General features: G+C 36.6%; 1 protein-coding gene across 3 annotated transcripts in view; it reads right to left on the reverse strand.

Moving 5' to 3' along the window:
- ubap1 (ubiquitin associated protein 1) overlaps nt 1–23,114 on the reverse strand; it is a 111,813-nt gene that overhangs the window by 57,699 nt on the left and 31,000 nt on the right. For 2 of the 3 annotated variants that reach the window (XM_051930127.1, XM_051930128.1), the window contains exons 3-4: nt 9,961–10,085; nt 726–1,580 (exon numbers count right to left, since the gene is read on the reverse strand). In XM_051930127.1, the coding sequence (XP_051786087.1) occupies nt 726–1,580; nt 9,961–10,085 (980 nt within the window). Of the gene's footprint in view, nt 1–725; nt 1,581–9,949; nt 10,086–23,114 lie in introns of those variants that run through there. The other variant, XM_051930129.1, reaches the window with a different exon arrangement.

Consider the following 23,114-nt stretch of genomic DNA (forward strand, 5'->3'; position numbering starts at 1 on the left):
TTGGTATCTAAACATGGGCAATTTTAGCAGGCTGTACCAGTTAGAGGTATGCTTTCTGAAAGCTTAAACATAGCAAAGCCAAAGACACTATTTTTTTTATATATATATTTTTAAAGGTCTGCTCTTACCAAGTGGTGTCAATCTGGATGAAACATTTTGATTTGTTATGAAGTATACCTATTAAGATACCAGCATGCAACATTAGAGCCTGTTAAGTTGTTTAGTTCTTGAGATATGGTCTTGTGAAGCTAATGAAAAAATTAAGTTGTATCAAATTTGACAACCCTCTCCCCTCACAAAATTGTCTGAATCTTGGAAAAGAACTGATCTTACATCAAAATAATTTTACAGGGTGTCTCCTGGATAAAATGGGTACACCTGGTATTTTTTTTTAGAATTTTTTGGGACATGCATGTCCCATGTGCATGTGATTTCTGGAAAATCGATTGATTTCACATGGAATGATCCATATATCTTTGAAAAAGAATCTATAAATCAAACCTCAATACAAATATAAAAAACAACAATAATAATTTTTTCAGGTCACAAGGCACCAATTAAAAAATGCATTTAGATATATTAAAAAAATAACTGTAGAATTTTCTTGAAAACATAAGATCAAAACATAATGTTTATGGAACTCGAGAATGTAAGATTAACTCTATAATAAAAGAGGCATAAAGATGTAGAAGATTCAAAATTTTTAAAGGCATACCAAAGCTCACCTGAGCATGTTGTTTCACCTGTTTATTGCAAAGAGATTCAGGAAGCACTCCTGTATGGAAGATAGTAGCAGAGCTACCACTCTTGTCAACTGGGAATCCATGCCGAGAAGTCTGCACATTTGATTTGTCCTTCAAGACTGCAGTCAGCTGAGATGCAGAGCCATTAGGCAGAGAAACAGGTCGCTCAGAGCTCCTAGATGAACACATTATATTTTGATTTTTGTTGTCCATGGAAGCAGAAGGATGCTCCTCTGAGTCAGAAAGCTTGGGAAAAGAAAGGGAGCGTATGTTACAAGGGAGAGCAGCAAATGGAGTACCAGGGCCAAGAGGAGACAACTTGCTACTCTCAGAACTATCTAACTGTAGAAGTGTGATCAGACCATTGGGTTTGTGAATTAGAGAGAACTTGGAAGAGTCAAATTTGGTATCTGAGACTGTGACTTCTGTGGATTCTGGAATGCTAACAACTTGTAAGATATTGCGAAGTTCCTCCTTATCATTGATGGTCTTTAATTCCAGTTTGTCAAAAGGGTCCTCTTCACACTCAAAATCTGCCAAGTTGAAAGTACTGTTATGGGAAGGTGGTGGACTAAGATCTCTCTGCTTGGATACTGCAATGCTTGGTGCCGGAAGAGGTGTCAAGATGTCATTGTGCCTCAGACCTGCCAAGATTGGGTGGATTGCTGAGAGGGGACCACCACTGGTTTCAATCTGTGTATCTTCTTGATTTACTTCTGGCACATTTTCTTGTCTGTCTCTAGTGCTGGCTGCCAGGTCAGCCTCCTCTTGTCTTAGACGCATCTGCTCTATTTCCTTCCCCCACTCAATAATCCTCTTTGCTGGAGAAAAATCATACTGCAAAATACAAATTGGAATAAATCAGTTATCTTCTTTTTAAATCAATGAGGTTTATCATATGGTATCTTAATTAGACTAAAATAATTCAATATGTTTTATCTGCCATTTCACAGAGATTAAAATCATACCTATGTAGACAAAAAAAATTCAGTACTGTAGTCAAGATCATCTTTGCTAAGTTCAGGACTATGACTGGTTGACATTAGGTCCACTTGAAGGCCAAGCTTTAACTAGAATTTAACTGCTTCCAGTCCAAATTTGCTAATACACTGATACCTGAAACTCATTTTTATTATTGCCTTGCAGAATCACTTTTGACAAATAAATTAACCATGCAAAAAGATACTACCAGTTGTTAAGTTGGGTGTTGGGTTGGTAAGAGAAAAGAACACCAAAATGTGCTGGTGAACATGTAGATCTAATGCCAAACAAGAAATGTGATCATATTCCAAATTACAGAAACTAGCAAATATAAACTTTCTTTACACATAATGAGTATTTTTATAGTTATATGAAATAAGTAAATACATTTCTTTTTTTAGATGATCATAGTGTACTTTAATTTTTAATGATCAAAACCAAGTGCAGTGAAACAACAGTTTAGGGTCAGATTTAGCCATATTCATTTAAAATCTCTCATTTTCCCTGGCATTACATTCAACACTCTCTAAAAAATATGTAGCCCATATGATCACAAAGGGCATTGTATCACATTCAAATTTAACATTTTTACAGATTACTCAACATCGATTTTAATTGTAATTTACCGCACAGATCCAAAACATTTTTGTAATATGACATACCAGTGACATTCTGCATGTTCTTAAAAAACAAACAGGCTACAATGCTAAAACAGTATAAAATAGTCTACCCATACTGCAATATGTGAAGTACTTAAAATGTTTAAACTGCATAGAAATAGCTTTATGACAGAGCCATCTGCTTTACTTGACAAACACAGTTAATAGAATGAATTTTAAAATGTCTTATATCTTTTGTCCTATGTGTACCTGGTTGTTGACTTGTGCCGCAACAAAGGGCCTCTATGTCTGGTCATTACTCAGGGAGTGGATATACAGGTGATGCACATTAATGACAGGTTAGACTGGTCTTGGAACACAGAGGAACTATATAAGAAAAGGCAGCTCAGGCTTCTTTTCCTGAGGAGACTGCGTTCCTTTAATGTGGCGAGTCACATCCTTCACATCTTCTATAACTCTGTGATGGCCAGTGTAATTTTCTGCATTGTGGTTTGCTGGGCTGGTAATATCACTTCAGGAAAGGCTTCCTGAATCAACAAGCTAATCAAAAGGGTAAGCTCAGTTACTGAATGCACTACAGAACCCCTACAGGTGGTAGCAAGAGAATTAAAACAAAACTGAGTGCCATTATGAACAATATAATGCACATCCTCTCTATGACACAATAACACTGAGTAATTTCTGCCAAAGAATTATTCAGCAGAGGTGTGTCAAGAAACACTACTGGGGCTTCTTTATACTAACAGCATAATGTCTCACAGTGACTGTGACAGCCAAGTCAGAACTTTTCTTTCTTTTTAGTTTCCTTGCTTTATAGTCATTCTGGTGTGTGATCAGACTAAAGGCGCATTTATACTCCACGCTCAGAATGCGTATGCGCCCGCATCATGGCCGCCATGCGTTTTGAGAGTTCATTTGATGCGTCCTCTGAGCAGGTCCTCAGAAATTAACGCGACGCATGCGTGAGTTGCACTACCAGCAAAAAGTCGAGGGGTGCAGTGTGCTAAAAGTTGGAATGTGATGTCAGAGTCTCTGGTTACTATCTACATGTGACAGAAAGCTGCTTTGCGGATCCTACAAGATCGTTGTGTGCGCTTCGATATTTGATAAATGGTTCGATATAGTGAAGCAAAATGCCGACATACAGATGTATTCATGGTGCTTTTATATTCAAGCGTTATATTCCTGATCATAATGACACGATACGTTTTAAAATTCTCACATACCGTCTTCTGTGCTATCTTTTTTTCTAGGGCTTCCTCTGCTCCTGACAGCAGCGAATCGCCAGCAATAGATCGCCACACTGAGCACATTAAATGTATGATATTCCAACTCTCTGCACATTTAGAATCCTTAGATTTATACTTGATATCACTTTCATGATGAAAAGCATTACAGTATGTATATTACATTTTACAGATAAATCAGTAATTTCGTTTAAATAATAAATACTGTTAATAATTACACACATGGGATGACACAGTGGCAGAGCGTTAGCGCTGCTGTCTTGCAGGGAGTCACGTTGCTGATATTCCCTGCCTGGAGTTTACAAGTTTTCCTGCTGGGTTTCCTCAGTGTGCTCCAGTTTCCTTCCAAAGATATGCAGATTTGGGGATTTGGTGCCGCTAAAATGACGCTAGTGTATGTGTGTGCTTGTATTCACCTTGTGATGAGCCGACGCATCGTCCAGGGATTGTTTCTCACTCGTGCCCAATGCTTGCTGGAATGGACACATCCCTGGATTTAATCAATAAACATCCTTTTCAGAGATATTGCAGTAAGGTGTCATCGGAATTTAATGGGTGTTCTAGGAAATTCACAACACAGAGAAGCCGAACATGTTCTCACAGTGATAATATCTCACACTGCCACCTGGCGGATTCCTCCAGATTTATGTAAAGTACGTGCGCAAGTATAAACACTTCAACGCTTGCGTAGCAGGATCGTCCGCTGCAGCATGCGTCGCGTGAAGTATAACTCCAGCCTTAAGTGTGTACTTTGTAAGTTTATTTACTTACTTATTTAGTTATCTACCTATTTATGTATTTACTTATTTAAACAGCTTCTGTAAAAAGCCAAATTTCCCCCTAGGGACAAATAAAATTTCATATATATATCTAGCACCCTTCCTCTGTATTGTCATGTGTCTAAACCTCTCTTCAATGGTACTCCCTCCCTCCAGAGTCTGTCATTTCAAGGTGCCTTGCTTTCCTCCTTTTATACCTCCCAGCTTTGAAGGCAATTCTTAACATGCCTCCTCCTCATCTATCTCACACTCACATTACCTCTTTCAAACATGTCACCAAAGCCAAACCAACCAATTAGTCTGCTCTGAGGGAACAGACACACACACACAGACTTTAGTATTTTTATTAAATAGTAGATTTAACTTCCCAAAGAGTCTGGTAACTGCTATATACACAATATATTTAAATAATTCTGGTATTTATGTCTAAAATGTTTTATGAACTTTCTCTTATAGGTAATATGTAAGTGGACAACTCCGAGCTACAATGCCAGTACTTCTCATTGTCTTTCACCATACTACAAATGTTAATGTTTGCTCTTGAGAAAAATGAGGACATGACTTAGACAGATTTTGTACCTACTGGTCATGTGATTTTTATTTTCCAACTTAATACTAGAAAATAGAAAAATAGGTAGGTTATCATTTTATTAGACTAGATTAGAAAACAAATTATGGAGAAACAGTTCAATTTTTGGTCATTAAAAACTGAAAAACAACAATATTAATATACATATTTTGGCTGCTCCATTTTATCATGCCACTATCTGCTTATCTTTATTGTATAGAAACAGCCTTGGTGGAAGTAGCTATGAATCATTACGTTCTTTTAAAGAAAAAAGTTTATAATTATTTAATCTACACAGAAGTGGAAAATATGCTTCTTAATCTAGTTGTTCAAAAAGTTTTTGAATCAATCCAATATTATACATATATTATGCAAATACTGTGAACAAAATGCTTTATCAACTAAATCACATTTAATAAATGTTATTAATCCATTGGGGAAATTCAAATGCTACAGCAGAACAAACATAAAAACAAAGAATACGGACTCAAAGAACAGATAATACATCCAATCAATCAATCAATCAATCAATAAATAATTTAACAAGAACATTGGGTGGAAGCACTGATTGCCTGATAGCAGTGGGTAGAAAAGACCCACCCAGAGGTGCTTCTTTTTTTTAATATAATTTATTGATTTTATTGAAATCACACCCATACAAATAGATCAATTTCACAAGAATAGGATTGAAAACAAATCAACCCCCACCCCTGAGAAAGAGAGCATGGGCAGCTTCTTAGCACATCGTGGTGGAATGAGCCTGTGGCTGAAAGTGCTCCAAGAGAGGACGCCTACTAGACAGGATGGAGGGGATTTTTCATAATGGCATCTTATTTTGCCATCGTCCCCTTTTCCACAACAGTACTGAGTGTGTCCAGGGTTCGCCCTGTAATGGATCAGGCTTGTTTATTCATGCATTGCGCTTCTTTGTGCTCAGGATGAATGCACTTGGAAGTAGCCATAGTCAATACAAACAAATCACGCTGAAGTTTCTGATGCAAAGTAAAGACAAATCACGTTTTTGTGATTTTAGGGAAGACCAAGCAGTCAACTAACAAGTAGAAGCCATTTCAGTTACACTCCCAACAGTTTAATAAATCAGTCATGATTAGACATGCCCTACTTATCACCACAGATACCACAAACGATCTTGTTCAAAACAAGCTTGAATTATTTCCTTGTGTTAATAAATAGCAAATGCAATGTTCAGTTGTGGTCAGTTCTACTGGGTAACAACGGTGTCAAGAAAAGTAGCAATAACAATTATTACAAAGAAAAAAAAAAAAGATTAGTAACGCTTTCAAAATTTAAATAGAATTAATCAAAACATTTCTCAAACACAATTCTGAGTAGGGCTGGAGATATGATATTGCAATCATTTTGATCCAAAATGCAATATTCAATTTATCTTCATATGCTCTAAAAACACAAAAGATTCAAGATCAGCACCATATAGACATATGTACTGTAGCCTATATATGATATATTTTGTTACAATAATATGAAATATTAGCAACATTTTTTTTTTCATAAAAAGTTCACAAAGAAATATGCTTCAAAGAAAGCTCAAAAAACATGTATTTTTCAAAAATTTTTGTTTTATATGCTTAAATAGTACCTGAGTTTCTATCTTATGCATTGTGTGCTCAGTATCTTGCCTACCTTGCTGGCATCTTACTCATTGATCAATAAGGAAAAGAGAACACACAATTCAAATGAGAGTGTGTTGACTTTTATAACTCAGGAAATGGACACAAATAAATTGCTATTCACCTGAAAATGTCCATATCTACAGTTAGGGCAATAATAAAGTTCAAATCAACTGGGACTGTTAACATGATGTCTGGAAGAGGATACACAGAGAGCAGGATGGTAAGACAGGTAAAAAATCCACAAGGATCACTGTCGGAGAAATACATTAAAAATTAGCATCTTGGGGGTCACCAAGTCTTCAAAACTACCATCAGACACCACTTCCATGTTAACAGATTATTTGAAAGGCACGCCAGAAAAATGCCTTTCTTGTCATTTAACTACAAATGTGAGCTCATGGATTTGGCTAAAAACTACTGGAACTTTAACTGAAATCATGTTCTATGATCATATGTAATGAAAACTGAGCATTTCAGCAACAAACACTCAAGATAGTTTTTTTCATAAAAAGAAGCATAGCGATACCGAAATTAACCTGATCCCCACTACCAAGTATTGTGGACATTCTGTAATGTTTTGGGCCTGTTTTTCCTTCAAAAGCCTTGGGAACCTTATTAGGGTACACATCACTATGGACTATATTAAATAGCAGGAGATTTTAAATTTAAATCTGGTTGCTTCTGCCAAGAAACTAAAACTGGGTCGTCGGTGAAGCTTCAAGCAGGACAATGACCTAAAACATATGTCCAAATCAACACAAAAATGGTTAAAGGAACACAACATAAAGCTTCTGCAATGGCCATCTTAGTCAATGGACCAAAACCCATTGAAAACTTCTGAGGTGAGCTGAAGAGGAGAGTGCACGAGAGACGACCTAGGACCTTGAATGATCTGGAGAGATACTTTAAACATGAATCATCTCAGATTACCTACTCTATATTCTCTAAACTTGCAAGATGTTATTGGAGAAGACTCAGTGTTGTTTTATTGGCAAAATGAGATTGTGCAAGTATTAAATGCAGATGTGCCAATAATTATGGCACATGTGGTTTCGTTTAAAAATTATTTCTTGATGAGGAAATATTTTTATTGTCAGAATAAATTTGCCTCTGTTAAAGATTGGATTTCTCTCATCCTTTTCAGCGTGAGATTAAGTTCATTTACAAAAAGGTGAATTTTTTTTAATAACCTTTTTTTAAAATTTATCTTTAACAAGGATGCTAATAATTATGGAGGGGACTATATTTGTCTTGATCATCTATCCTGTCTGAATATAAATTAAATTCAGTTAGTTAGAAACTCTGTAATGCATAATCATGTACATAATTTTCATGCAATATGCAATATACCAGTAGTCCATAGCATAAGGCAGAGGAACCAGTAAGTTATGCATTGGTGTAGTGGAGAATAACATCTGGCATATAGATTAGTAAGGTTTTTTTTTTTTTGGTTAATGTCTAACAATAGCTAACTTTAAAAATATAGCGAGGCTATACAAGTCTGCTCTTGTTCATGGACAATTACAACTTAAAATACCAGATAACACCTCTCGCTGCCATTTTCCATCTTGGAAATACCTCTTTCTTTGTGGCCATATTGTGACAAGAGGTTGGTTAGCCCCATGTAGGTGATGACCTGAAGGGAGTTGACCAGAAAGAACAATGTAACTACAAGTGTATGTGCTGCCTGACACTGCACATCTAGCACTATTAGATTGTATGGTTTATAAAAGACATATTCTAGAAGGATGAGATATTTTGTTATGGTGTACATAATAAAGAGGTCACCCTACAACCCTAACATGATAAAATTGTCAACACAATGGGCATGAAGATTTTAAAATGACAATCCAACATATCCAAATTAGGTTCACACTTGCTTAAAATATTATCCACTAAAAAGAAATCCACCCTGTAACCAAAAATCATTTAAAAAAGAAAAAAAACACACATAAAACAGAAAAATCTTATACATTTCGAGTGAACTTCAGTGCTGTTAGGCTGCCTGCTGTTATACAGTATTATCTACATGGATCAATAGTTGATATAAGGGACTGAAATGCAAATCTAGCAACAGTAAAGTAGAACTTTAATATTTTTCATATAAAAACTTTTGGTAAAATGTATTAATTGTGACAAACTAAATCTGACTTTTAAATGGTTCATTATGCTTTTTATTTATAAATTTTTCATTTTATTGTCAAAAAGAAAAACATTACACTGGCCTAATATTCAATCAAAAGAATAACAACATAACAGACACAAACAAATACAACTGTTGACTTTAAAATCAATAAAGAGAAAACAAAACAAAAATAGACAAACAAAAAAGACAAGTTTCAAACCCCACCCAAGACAAAGAGGAACAAGAGAAGCAAATAAAAAATCTAACTTTTTAAATATGAGAAAAATTTTCAGCATAAGAAAATTAATCAGAGGCCCATTATGCTTAGTATTACTTAATTCTTGCCATGTTTTTTACAAAGTTTTGGACATATCCTCTAAAAAAGGATTATATTTTTTACAATGGTTTTCTAACTAAAAATAAAACAGGATGTCCCCAAATCACTGACTTTTAGTAGACATGCTGTGATTCTGCCAGTTATGCAAGATAATGTATTACAATTGACTTATCCCTATGCACTTTAACTTCATTTGCAAGTACATCATGTATCGATATTAATGAATTAGGAGTTATAGCCAGACCAAGGCGGTCTCAGAACCTATGTAAAGATTCTGGTCCAAAATCATGTTAGTTTAGTGCATTCCTGAAACATATGGTCTGGATGCTATAGCTAGACAGCTATGCTGTGTGACTCAACAAAGTGGTCTTTGGATATAAAACACTTCAAGCACCACTGATTTACTGAACATGTTTTCTTTTGACCAATGTTTTGTTTACGGTGGGGCATTTTTTTTTTTTTTTTTTTTTTTAAACTATTTTCACTATTGATTAGAATAAACAAAACACTCACTATAATGATAAGGTAAAAATGTTTTTGTATATTTTGAAAATGCTCATTTGTTTATAAAATGTCCTTCAATTTTAGTTAGTAGGAATAAAATTTGCCCCAAATAAATGCAGGTAAGTAAATCAAAATACTTCTGACTATGATATATAACAGCACAAAAAGCTTTGATTAGAAAATAAAAAGTGTGTTGATACAGATTAAAATATGCATTTGCTGAGAAAAAAAGTTTTTTCTTCTTTATTACACAGACTAACCATTTGTAAGGCAAACAAACTTTAAACTATACATTCAATTTAAGTAAAAACTAGTATATTCTAAAAACAAAGTGAAAAAAAATATTTGTCATATATAAGTAAGCATTTTTTCATTCAATGTTCCAAGTATTACCTTGAACTTACCTCGCATTCAGCCAAAAGAATGTGGTAGTCCTGCAGTTTGAATCCCATTGGCAAACCAACTTTAGGAGGAGTTTTAAACTTGTCGCTGATTTTAAATTGTACATCATCCAGGTAACTGAAGGGCCCTGAAAACATATAAGATGCTTAATTTCAAAAAAATACTTTACATCACAGATCTTTTCAAATTCAAGTTCATTACAGAAGTGAGCAAGCTTTCTTACTACATACAGAAAGCTTCCAAGATGCTACACCTCAGACAGGCAACAGCAGCAATCCAGTCAGAGTTAGCAAGGTGAGATCTACACACGAGAAGGTTCATTCTGTGAGAGGGCATACACAAGGGACCAAAAGTTTGGGAGTTGCATGTTTCTTTCTTATATTATGCTATGGTGAATTAAGATAAAGAAGAGATGGAATAGATAAGGGAACAAGACTATGGAAGATAATAAGTAATAAAAATATATTTTATTTATATAGCATGTTTCCCATGCTGAAGGAGATGCATATTTTTCATTTTATTTTGCCAAAGTGAATTAAGATGTGAAAGCAACAGCATGGGAGGATCTTGCCTCACTTCCTCATGTGCCTCCGTGGAAGAATGGAGCAAGAGTTACATATCTGATGTGCACATCTCACTTTTTTGTATGTCACTGTGCTGTCTGATGTGAATACTAATATGTAGTTGGATGAATGAGACAGGACAATAGTACAAAATGCTCTTCTTGCATCATGTAAGGGGATGTAAAAAAAAGTATTTTGCTGCACGCAGTACTAATTTTTATTTTTTATTCTAAACTTTTCTGTATTCTCTGAAGTGATGTATGAAGTGTATATCTCAAGGTTCTACTGTACTACTAATTACTTAAATTGTAATAAGCTGATGGAACCCATACAGTCAGGTTTCAGAGTATACCATGGTGGTGAAAATGCTTTGAGTTTAATGATTTGCTTATGTCAGCAGACCATGGGCAAATCAGCAAATTAATTCTGCTTAGATCTGTTGGCTCGTTTCACGTCTCATTTCTGTTTGGCTGCCATTTAATGAAGAAACAAATCAATTGAGAGGACTGAATCCTTAAAAACAGGGCTACTGAAATGAAGGGAAAAGGAGTTAATTAGCAGTGAAAACTACTCACTGATTAGGAATAGGGTTAGAATGAAAACCTGTAGCTACTGCGGCCCTCCAGACCCAGAGTTCGACACCCCTGGTCTAGGTGCTCAGGATGATTTGCGTTTGTATCACAAATTATAGTATTTGTTTAGGGTTTTCTTGTAGTATTTTGTATATTTTGTATTTTTCTTTTGATTTATTGTCTCTTATTCTAATTCAAAGGTTTGTTATTCCTGTATTTATCTTTATTTGGTGTTTATGCAGATATTATTTATATCCTATATTGTATATGTTCTTTTATTCATTTTGATTTCTGTCATGCTCTTTGAGCATGGGAAAGATGCTATATAAATAAAGTGTATTTTAGGTTGAGTTTTCCTAATCCAAAATGTCTGGGGCCAGAAGTATTTCAGATATTTTTGGATTTTGGAATATTCTCATGTACATAATGAGATATTTTGGAGACACTTTTGATTAAATAGGTAAATGCAGACAAACAAGCTAAATAATTTACGGGTGTAATAATTCATATCACTGAGCTGTTATTAAACCTCAAAAGTGATTGATATGATGTATATATTTTCTTTTAGTTTCTTTTTAAGAAGTCCAATTGCACTGAAGGACTTTTTTTTTGTTTTAATATCGTTTTGCTTCCAAAACCCCCATGCAGCATATTCAAACTGCCACACAGCAGCATATATCCAGCACCACAGCAATTCACAGATAACCCCCAATCCTTATAGTCGATCAAGTAATGGTGTTTCATGGCATTCGCTCCTTCAAGAGGGAACCCAGCACTGATCATCATATATGCATCCTAGCCTCGCGATACTTCACAGAGGACAACCCCCCACTTTGGCTCTAAATTAGTAAATCCCTTTGGTATCTGCACATACTGTGTTCACAACTATTCAGCAGTAGTTACAAAAAAAAAAAAAAATCTGCTGGAACATAGGTGGTGTCATGACGGTGATGAGAAAGTTACAGATTTTTGATTTCAGATTAATGATACTCAATCTGTACTATTATTATTATTATTATTACATTGTGTTATGTTCTAGTCTTATAAGCTACTAAATAATGGCCTGATCTGACAGCGACTGTAGAAAATGAAAGTGCATCAGTATTGAGAAAATTAATCCTAATGAAAAAAACACAAGTTATCCTTTAGATGCAGTTTTCAGGAATGTTGAGAAACCTTTCGTCATGGAGTATAACTTTTACATAGTGCATCCTCCTCCATTAAAGTGGCTTCTGTTTCATTTAACTCTCCGTCATTCTTGCCCAACTCTGCATCTAACCACAGTCTTGTATAATCACAGCTCATCTATCTTTTTGATTCCTGCATTTTTACATATTACAGCCTCTGCTGTTAAAGAAACTTGTCACACACTCTTTACATTTATGCTTTTTGTTTCTGAATCATAAAGCATGCTTTATTACTCATACATAGTGTGTATGCAAGTGAAGTTCTGTGATACGGCTTGCATATTTGTAGCTAGTAGTCCACAAAGGGATAAAACGAATCACATATCTTAAAAGTTTTTTATTCCTAAGCTTTCGACAACCTACCAAGTGTCATCATCAGAGGAAAATTATTAAACATACAGGAATCAAAGGCAATGTATAACAAATGAGGTAGTGAGGTTGCAAGGATGGGATGGATTAATAAGGGGGGGGGGGGGGGGGGGGGGGTTCGAAGGGTGTTGGTCATAAAGCCTTTTATTTATGTGTCCTTTATTAAGCCTACATATGCATGGCTCATGTCCAAATGTTTATTAATGGCATTTTCATTTGAGAGCCATAATTCAGCCAGCTCTCTGGCACTTTTAGTATTAGCCCTGAATTTTACTTGTACTGTGTCCCTGTCACAGTTAAACCTGTATCTGGTTGAACTTGTATGTGCATATATCACAGATCATGGGTTCTTTCTTCTAACAGCGCTACAGTGTTCTTGTATGCATCTTGCAAGGGTTTTAGATGTATGCCCCACATATAGATGGGCATGCATTGCATGGTATACCATATTCTGTGTTCGTGTCTCTGATGCAGATTTCTTGCTTTTGGCATTAAAAAGAACATTCCACAGGGTGTTTGTAGGTGTATTGGCTATTTTGATGCCTGATCTGGAAAGGAATTGCGCTGTACTTTCCAAATCACCACTGTGATAGGGAAGTTTGTCCCTTTGTGGATTACTAGCTACATATACATATATATATATATACATATATGTGTGTGTGTGTGTGTGTGTGTATCAAGTTTATTTTAGATTTGCCTTTTTACATTAGTTTTTATTTCTATATTTTTCCTGCCCTTACTTGGAAATTCAGTTTAGTTTTAGTTTTCCTTCATTGTGTATTTTTAGTTTTAAATTTAGTTTTTATTTCACAAAGACATTTCAATTTTATAATTACAGTAATCCCTCCTCCATCACGGGGGTTGCGTTCCAGAGCCACCCGCGAAATAAGAAAATCTGCGAAGTAGAAACCATATGTTTATATGGTTATTTTTATATTGTCATGCTTGGGTCACAGATTTGCGCAGAAACACAGGAGGTTGTAGAGAGACAGGAACGTTATTCAAACACTGCAAACAAACATTTGTCTCTTTCAAAAGTTTAAACTGTGCTCCATGACAAGACAGATGACAGTTCAGTCTCACAATTAAAAGAATGCAAACATATCTTCCTCTTCAAAGGAAGAAACAAATCAATAGGGCTGTTTGGCTTGTAAGTATGCGAAGCACCGCGGCACAAAGCTGTTGAAGGCGGCAGCTCACACCCCCTCCGTCAGGAGCAGAGAGAGAGAGAAAAATCAATATGTGCCCTTTGAGCTTTTAAGTATGCGAAGCACCGTGCAGCATACTTAAAAGCTGCACACAGAAGGTAGCAACGTGAAGATAATCTTTCAGCATTTTTAGACGAGCGTCCGTATCGTCTAGGTGTGCGAACAGCCCCCCTGCTCACACCCCCTACGTCAGGATCACAGTCAGCGCAAGAGAGAGAGAGAGAGACAGAAAAGTAAGTTGGGTAGCTTCTCAGCCATCTGCCAATAGCGTCCCTTGTATGAAATCAACTGGGCAAACCAACTAAGGAAGTATGTACCAGAAATTAAGACCCATTGTCCTCAAAAACCCGCGAAGCAGCGAAAAATCCGCGATATATATTTAAATATGCTTACATATAAAATCCGCGATGGAGTGAAGCCGCGAAAGGCGAAGCGCGATATAGCGAGGGATTACTGTATATGTATTAGTTTTAGCAATTATGGAATGGAGCTCCTATGGAGTTCAGCTTTGTGTCACAATCAGACAGAACTATACACTTAACGGATTTGGATATGAGTTTAATGTTAGTGGAAGCTTAATACACTACATGGTTTACTATCTGGTTTTGTTTTTTACACAAAATGTCCACAGCACACAACTTATTCTGCTCCAAAACAATGTGCTTATAATGAATGCCTTCAATATTACAAATCTCCCATACTAGGCTTTGTTATTTTCTACCAGCCATATTGATCTCTGATTCCATCTCAGGAACATACAATTTCTAGACAGAATAGTACCACCTGCAGGGCTGAAAAGATATTAAAAATCAGAAAATAGCTTCTACTGTGTTCTGACAGGTGTGATCATGAAAATCATGGGGACTTTGGAAGAACAGGGTTCTTAGGCCTGAATCAGTGTGCAGACCCCACCTAGCTGTATTGAGGGAAACTAAGAAAAACAAGCATGTAGTGTGAAGGTTAGGGTTGGTAAGACTTGAATAGCCAATGTATGAAAATGGGAAACCCTTAATGAGCAGAGTAAGAGCAGGTAATCGGAGTATGGATGGGCACAAAAACCACAGATACAGCATCTGATATTAAGAACAATAATGTGTATATATATATATATATATATATATATATATATATATATATATATATATATATACACACACATACACATGAGGGCAATCCCAAAAGTAAGGTCTCCTATTTTTTTAGAAATACAAACAACCGTTTATTTTCTATAATATTTACATCATTTTAAAGGTTAAAGATTTATTTTTCTACATAATCGCCATTTCGGTCGATGCATTTTTGTAGACGCTGTGGTAGTTTTAGAATGCCCATGTCATACCAGCTCGCCGCCATGTCCTTCAGGAAGGGTTGAACCTCACCTTTCACCTCTTCGTCGGAGCAGAATCGCCTTCCGGACAAATGTTTTTTCAACTTAGGGAACAGGTGGTAGTCACTGGGTGCAGAGAGCATCCAGAGTGATCCGCCGATCTTTACGCATGTTTTCCTCAACCTTCGTGACTGTCTTGTCGGAAACTGACGGTCTCCCGCTCCTTTGTTCATCGTGAATTTCAGTACGACCGGCTGTAAACTCTCTACACCACTTGCCAACGTTTTTGACATCCATGCACGACTGTCCATACACTTCCGTCAATTGGCGATGAATTTCAACCTGTTTAACGCCTTTTGCGTTCAAAAATAGAATAACTGCGCGAACTTCACACTTGGCGGTAGCGTTCAACGGGAGCTCCATTTTCAAGGGCTGCCAAGCCAAGATTGAGCATCCCAGCGAAGCCGTGCATGCTTGTTTGGGAGTGGAGGAAGCACCAATCACAACAGTGTGGCCAACAGCCGTACGAACAGTTCCTCTATGTCCCCACCGCTTTGGAGACCTTACTTTTGGGATTGCCCTCGTGTATATTATATATCTATATCTATATCTATATATCTCTCTCTATATATATATATATATCTCTCTCTCTATATATATATATATCTCTCTCTCTCTATATATATATATATATATCTCTCTCTCTATATATATATATATATCTCTCTCTCTATATATATATATATATCTCTCTCTCTATATATATATATATATATCTCTCTCTCTATATATATATATATATATATATATATATACTAGAAAAATACCCGCGCTTCGCAGCGGAGAAGTAGTGTGTTAAAGAGGTTATGAAAAAGTAAAGGAAACATTTTAAAAATAACGTAACATGATGGTCAATGTAATTGTGTTGTCATTGTTATGAGTGTTGCTGTCATATATATATACTAGAAAAATACCCGCGCTTCGCAGCGGAGAAGTAGTGTGTTAAAGAGGTTATGAAAAAGTAAAGGAAACATTTTAAAAATAACGTAACATGATTGTCAATGTAATTGTGTTGTCATTGTTATGAGTGTTGCTGTCATATATATATACTAGCAAAATACCCGCGCTTCGCAGCGGAGAAGTAGTGTGTTAAAGAGGTTATGAAAAAGTAAAGGAAACATTTTAAAAATAACGTAACATGATTGTCAATGTAATTGTGTTGTCATTGTTATGAGTGTTGCTGTCATATATATATACATATACACATATACACACACATATACACACATATACAGATATATTATATATACATATACACATATATTTTTTATATATAGATTTTTATATATATATATATATATATATATATATATATATATATATATATATATATATATATATATATATATATATATATATATATATATACACACACACATACATACATACATACATACATACATACATACATACACACACATAGATGCACTTACAATAACATAGAAATCAATATAAACAACATTAACATCATTATCATATGAGAATATGAAGTAATATATAAGAAGCACATTTCATATAAATATAAATTATTAAACAGTAAAATCTTCTTCTATAATTTGCTACCGTGGCTTTTCGTTGGTCTGTCCAGGATTTTAAATCAGCTGTAGCTTGCAAACCGTTTCACCTATTGACTTGAAATCTGGTACACATATAATACGTCACGTCTGCTATCCGCTTTATGGGTGATGATTGTATTACTCTTTTTATGTTTATTTTATTTTAGAATCAACTCCTATCTGCGCACACCAGGGCGGCCGTGGGCAGATGCGTATGGTGTATTCAGTCCATGTTATCGTGCATTGCGCTGTCACTGGTATTTTGATAAAAGAATTTGAACAATATATAAGAAGCGTATAAATTATTAAGCAGTAAAACATTAACATTTAAGAAGTAAAGTTACATTGAGTACTACTGCAGTGCCTTCGGGTATACCTCATTTTTTGTTTGCCCATTACATGCTTAAATGTATACATTTTTTGGTGTACCTACCCAAGAACACGCGACATATAACCGAGCGTGGGAGAAGCATGGATTTTAAACACGCGTTGAGTTCATCTGCTGGTCTCCCTCGTGGAATAACTGGTAATGTTTGAGTAAAATGTACAGCGAGTAAAACGACATTACCTCCTTTTTTTTTTTTACGATCACTGAGATCTTGCTTTTTTCGGTTCAAGGCTTCATAAGCTCTTTTATGTGCCATGGTGTACTTAATAAGTACTCATCTTTGAATGTTGCAAGACTTTCGCCTTGTATGTAGATCGGGGTAATTACATTCATTGCATTCCTAGTCTGAATCACAATGTGATTGTATGGGTGGTTACCTGGCACTGTAGGGTTGCCACCCGTCCTTTAAAATACGGAATCGTGCCGCGTTTGAGAATGAAATTGCACGTCCCGTTTTGAATCAATACTGGACGGGATTTATCCCGTATTTTTTTTATCATTGTTTTTTTAAAGCAGCGTGTCATGCAAATCATCCCACACGCATTTTATGAAGATGCCTCCTTTCCTACTTTTGATTGGGTAATACTTGAAGTCATCGTTAGTTTGATTGGTGTTTTTAACTGTCCAGTGAGGAGGGCGTGTCTTTTAAGTACAGTCTGCAAAGTGTTGGCACTGAGATGTGGCGTCAGCGCCATACTTGAAGCCCCTAACGTTGCGGTCAGCAAGTCGGCTAACATCCGCCATGTGCCGTCTTTCAGTTGCGAGAAGCAGATCATTGAATGGTTGAAACTGTTGCCCCTATATACACATAGTAATCCCTCGCTATATTGCGCTTTGCCTTTCGTGGCTTCACTCCATCGCGGATTTTATATGTAAGCATATTTAAATATATATCGCGGATTTTTCACTGCTTCGCGGGTTTCTGCAGACAATGGGTCTTTTAATTTCTGGTACATGCTTCCTCAGTTGGTTTGCCCAGTTGATTTCATACAAGGGACGCTATTGGCAGATGGCTGTGAAGCTACCCAGCTTACATTTCTCTTTCTCTTGTGCTGACTTTCTCTGATCCTGACTTAGGGGGATTGAGCAGGGGGGCTGTTCCCACACCTAGACGATACGGACGCTCGTCTAAAAATGCTGAAAGATTATCTTCACGTTGCTATCTTTTGTTCAGCTGCTTCCTGAAATGACATGCTGCACCGTGCTTTGCATACTTAAAAGCTCGAAGGGCACGTATTGATTTTTGCTTGCTTGTTTTTCTCTGTCTCTCTCTATCTCTCTCTTTCTGTGCTCTTGTCGGAGGGGGTGTGAGCTGCCGCCTTCAACAGCTTTGTGCCGCGGTGCTTCGCATACTTAAAACGCCAAACAGCCCTATTGATTTTCCTCTGCCTTTATGACAGTCTCTGCTCCTGACTCCTTTGAAGAGGAAGATATGTTTGCATTCTTTTAATTGTGAGACAGAACTGTCATCTCTGTCTTGTCATGGAGCACAGTTTAAACTTTTGAAAAAGAGACAAATGTTTGTTTGCAGTGTTTGAATAACGTTCCTGTCTCTCTACAACCTCCTGTGTTTCTGCGCAAATCTGTGACCCAAGCATGACAATATAAAAATAACCATGTAAACATATGGTTTCTACTTCGCGGATTTTCTTATTTCGCGGGTGGCTCTGGAACGCAACCCCCGCGTGGAGGAGGGATTACTGTATATATATATATATATATATATATATATATATATATACACAGTGATCCCTCGCTGTATCGCGCTTCGCCTTTTGCGGCTTCACTCCATCGCGGATTTTATATGTAAGCATATTTAAATATATATCGCGGATTTTTTGCTGGTTCGCGGATTTCTGCGGACAATGGGTCTTTTAATTTCTGGTACATGCTTCCTCAGTTGGCTTGCCCAGTTGATTTCATACAAGGGACGCTATTGGCAGATGGCTGAGAAGCTACCCAACTTACTTTTCTCTCTCTCTTGCGCTGACTATCTGTGATCCTGATGTAGGGGGTGTGAGCAGGGGGGCTGTTCGCACACCTAGACGATACGGACGCTCGTCTAAAAATGCTGAAAGATTATCTTCACGTTGCTATCTTTTGTGCAGCTGCTTCCTGAAACGATATGGTGCAAGGTGCTTCGCATACTTAAAAGCTCGAAGGGCACGTATTGATTTTTGATTGAAAAACAAACTCTGTCTCTCTCTCTCTTTGTCTGCTCCTGACGGAGGGGGTGTGAGCTTCCGCCTTCAACAGCTTTGTGCGGCGGTGCTTTGCATACTTAAAAGCAAACAGCCCTATTGATTTGTTTGCTTTTCTCTATCTATGTGACATTCTGTGCTCCTGACAAGCACTCCTTTGAATACGAAGATATGTTTGCATTCTTTTAATTGTGAGATGGAACTGTCATCTCTGTCTTGTCATGGAGCACAGTTTAAACTTTTGAAACAGAGACAAATGTTTGTTTGCAGTGTTTGAATAACGTTCCTGTCTCTCTACAACCTCCTGTGTTTCTGCGCAAATCTGTGACCCAAGCATGACAATATAAAAATAACCATATAAACATATGGTTTCTACTTCACGGATTTTCTTATTTCGCGGGTGGCTCTGGAACGCAACCCCCGCGATGGAGGAGGGATTACTGTATATATATATATATATATATATATATATATATACACATATATTATATATACATATACACATATATTATATATACATATACACATATTTATATAGCAAAATACCCGCGCTTCGCAGCGGAGAAGTAGTGTGTTAAAGAGGTTATGAAAAAGTAAAGGAAACATTTTAAAAATAACGTAACATGATTGTCAATGTAATTGTGTTGTCATTGTTATGAGTGTTGCTGTCATATATTATATACACATACATACATACATAAACACATATAATATATACAGTAATCCCTCCTCCATCGCGGGGGTTGCGTTCCAGAGCCACCCGCGAAATAAGAAAATCCGCGAAGTAGAAACCATATGTTTATATGGTTATTTTTATATTGTCATGCTTGGGTCACAGATTTGCGCAGAAACACAGGAGGTTGTAGAGAGACAGGAATGTTATTCAAACACTGCAAACAAACATTTGTCTCTTTTTCAAAAGTTTAAACTGTGCTCCATGACAAGACAGAGATGACAGTTCTGTCTCACAATTAAAAGAATGCAAACATATCTTCCTCTTCAAATGAGTGCGTGTCAGGAGCACAGGCTGTCAGAAACAGAGAGCAAAGCAAACAAATCAATAGGGCTGTTTGGCTTAAGTACATGAAGCACCGCGGCACAAAGCTGTTGAAGGCGGCAGCTCACACCCCCTCCGTCAGGAGCAGGGAGAGAGAGAGAGAGAGAGAGAGAGAGAGAGAGAGAGAGAGAGAGAGAGAGAGAGAGAGAGAGAGAGAGAGAGAGAGAGAGAGAGAGAGAGAGAGAGAGAGAGAGAGAGAGAGAGAGAGAGAGATAAAAACAAAGAGTGAAAAATCAATACGTGCCCTTTGAGCTTTTAAGTATATGAAGCTCCGTGCAGCATGTCGCTTCACTAAGCAGCTGCACACAGAAGGTAGCAACGTGAAGATAATCTTTCAGCATTTTTAGACGAGCGTCCGTATCGTCTAGGTGTGCGAACAGCCCCCCTGCTCACACCCCCTACGTCAGGATCAGAGAAAGTCAGCGCAATATATATATATATATATATATATATATATAAATATAAATATAAATATAAATATATATATATATATATATATATATATATATATATATATAAATATAACTATATATATATATATATAAATATAAATATAACTATATATATAAATATATATATATAAATATAACTATATATATAAATATATATATATATATATATATATATATATATATATATATATATATAAATATAAATATATATATATATATATATATATATATATATATATATATATATATATATACACACACATACACACACATACTATATTATATATATACAGTGGTGTGAAAAACTATTTGCCCCCTTCCTGATTTCTTATTCTTTTGCATGTTTGTCACACAAAATGTTTCTGATCATCAAACACATTTAACCATTAGTCAAATATAACACAAGTAAACACAAAATGCAGTTTTTAAATGGTGGTTTTTATTATTTAGGGAGAAAAAAAATCCAAACCTACATGGCCCTGTGTGAAAAAGTAATTGCCCCCTTGTTAAAAAATAACCTAACTGTGGTTTATCACACCTGAGTTCAATTTCCGTAGCCACCCCCAGGCCTGATTACTGCCACACCCGTTTCAATCAAGAAATCACTTAAATAGGAGCTGCCTGCTTGCCTGATATATCACATATATATATACATATATTATATATACATATACACATATATTTTATCTATACTAATAAAAGGCAAAGCCCTCACTGACTCACTGACTGACTGACTGACTCATCACTAATTCTGCAACTTCCCGTGTAGGTGGAAGGCTGAAATTTGGCAGGTGGATTCCTTACAGCTTACTTACAAAAGTTAGGCAGGTTTCATTTCGAAATTCAACGCGTAATGGTCATAACTGGAACCTCTTTTTTCACAATATACTGTAATGGACGGCAGCTCGATGGCCGTGGGAGGAGGACTCGAGTGTCACGTCATCACGCCTCCCACGTAATCACGTGAAAAGACTGTGAACGCAGTAAGGACAAATGAAGGAGGAGCCACAAACAGCGAAGAACAAAAAATTCATTAAACAATTGAGAAGGGAGCGAGTGAAGCATACAAGCATGTTCATAAGGGAAACAAAGCACGGTGTAAAATGTAAGTTTAAATTAAGTTTATAGAAACGCTCCCGCTGCGGATTGCAATAACATATTCGCGAGATAAAAGTTTAATGAGAAGACACCGAGGTATAAACGAACCACGCGCCGTAGCGCAACGTTAGGGGCAACAGTTTCAACCATTCTATGATCTGCCTCTCGCAACTGAAAGACGGCACATGGCGGATGTTAGCCCACTTGCTGACCGCAACGTTAGGGGCTTCAACTCTGGCGCTGACGATATTCGATTCTCGAGAGGGGATGCAGTGAGTGTGAATGCCTGATGAGCCCAGAATTAAGGAGAAACACGTGTCGCATACTCTTTGCATTATTTGAAAGTAAACTATTAAAACCATTCTATGATCAGCTTCTGGGAACAGAAAGAGGGCACGTGGCGGATGTAAGGCGACTTCCTGACCAACCACAAGCGTAACCTGGCAGGTAACCATCCATACAGTCAGATTGTGATTCAGAAAACGAATGCCATGAATTTAATTACCACGATCTACATACTGTCAAATAAACGAAACACACGCCGTAGCGGGACAGCTGTGAAAAGCGAGGTTCACAAAAAAACAGATCCTTAACAAATTGTTATTGGTATATTTTCGATCCGTTTAAAAAGGTTTTACTTTCTTCTTAAAAAATTAAAAGCAGTACTTCGCCGCAACGAAGCGCGAGAATTTGGCTATATATATCTGCTTCTCACAATTAAAAGAGGGCAAGTGGCTGATTTTAGACGACTTCATGACCAAACATAAGTGTTACCTCCCAGGTAGGGTTACCACTTTTAATACAAAAAAATAAGGGACGCATACTGCAGCGGGTGCCACATCCCAGTGCCAACAGTTTGCAGACTCTACTTAAAAGACCCGCCCTCCTCACTGGACAGTTAAAAAGACCAATCAAACTAACGATGACGTCAAGTATTACCCAATCAAAAGTAGGAAAGGAGGTATCTTCATAAAATGCGTGTGGGATGATTTGCATGAGACGCTGCTTTAAAAAAAATGATAAAAAAAATACGTGACAAATTCCGTCCCGTATTGATTCAAAACAGGACGCGCAATTTCATTCTCAAATACGGGACGATTCCGTATTTTAAAGGACGG

This window comes from Erpetoichthys calabaricus, chromosome 7 (assembly GCF_900747795.2).
Source record: "Erpetoichthys calabaricus chromosome 7, fErpCal1.3, whole genome shotgun sequence".
NCBI classification, from domain to species: Eukaryota; Metazoa; Chordata; class Cladistia; order Polypteriformes; family Polypteridae; genus Erpetoichthys; species Erpetoichthys calabaricus.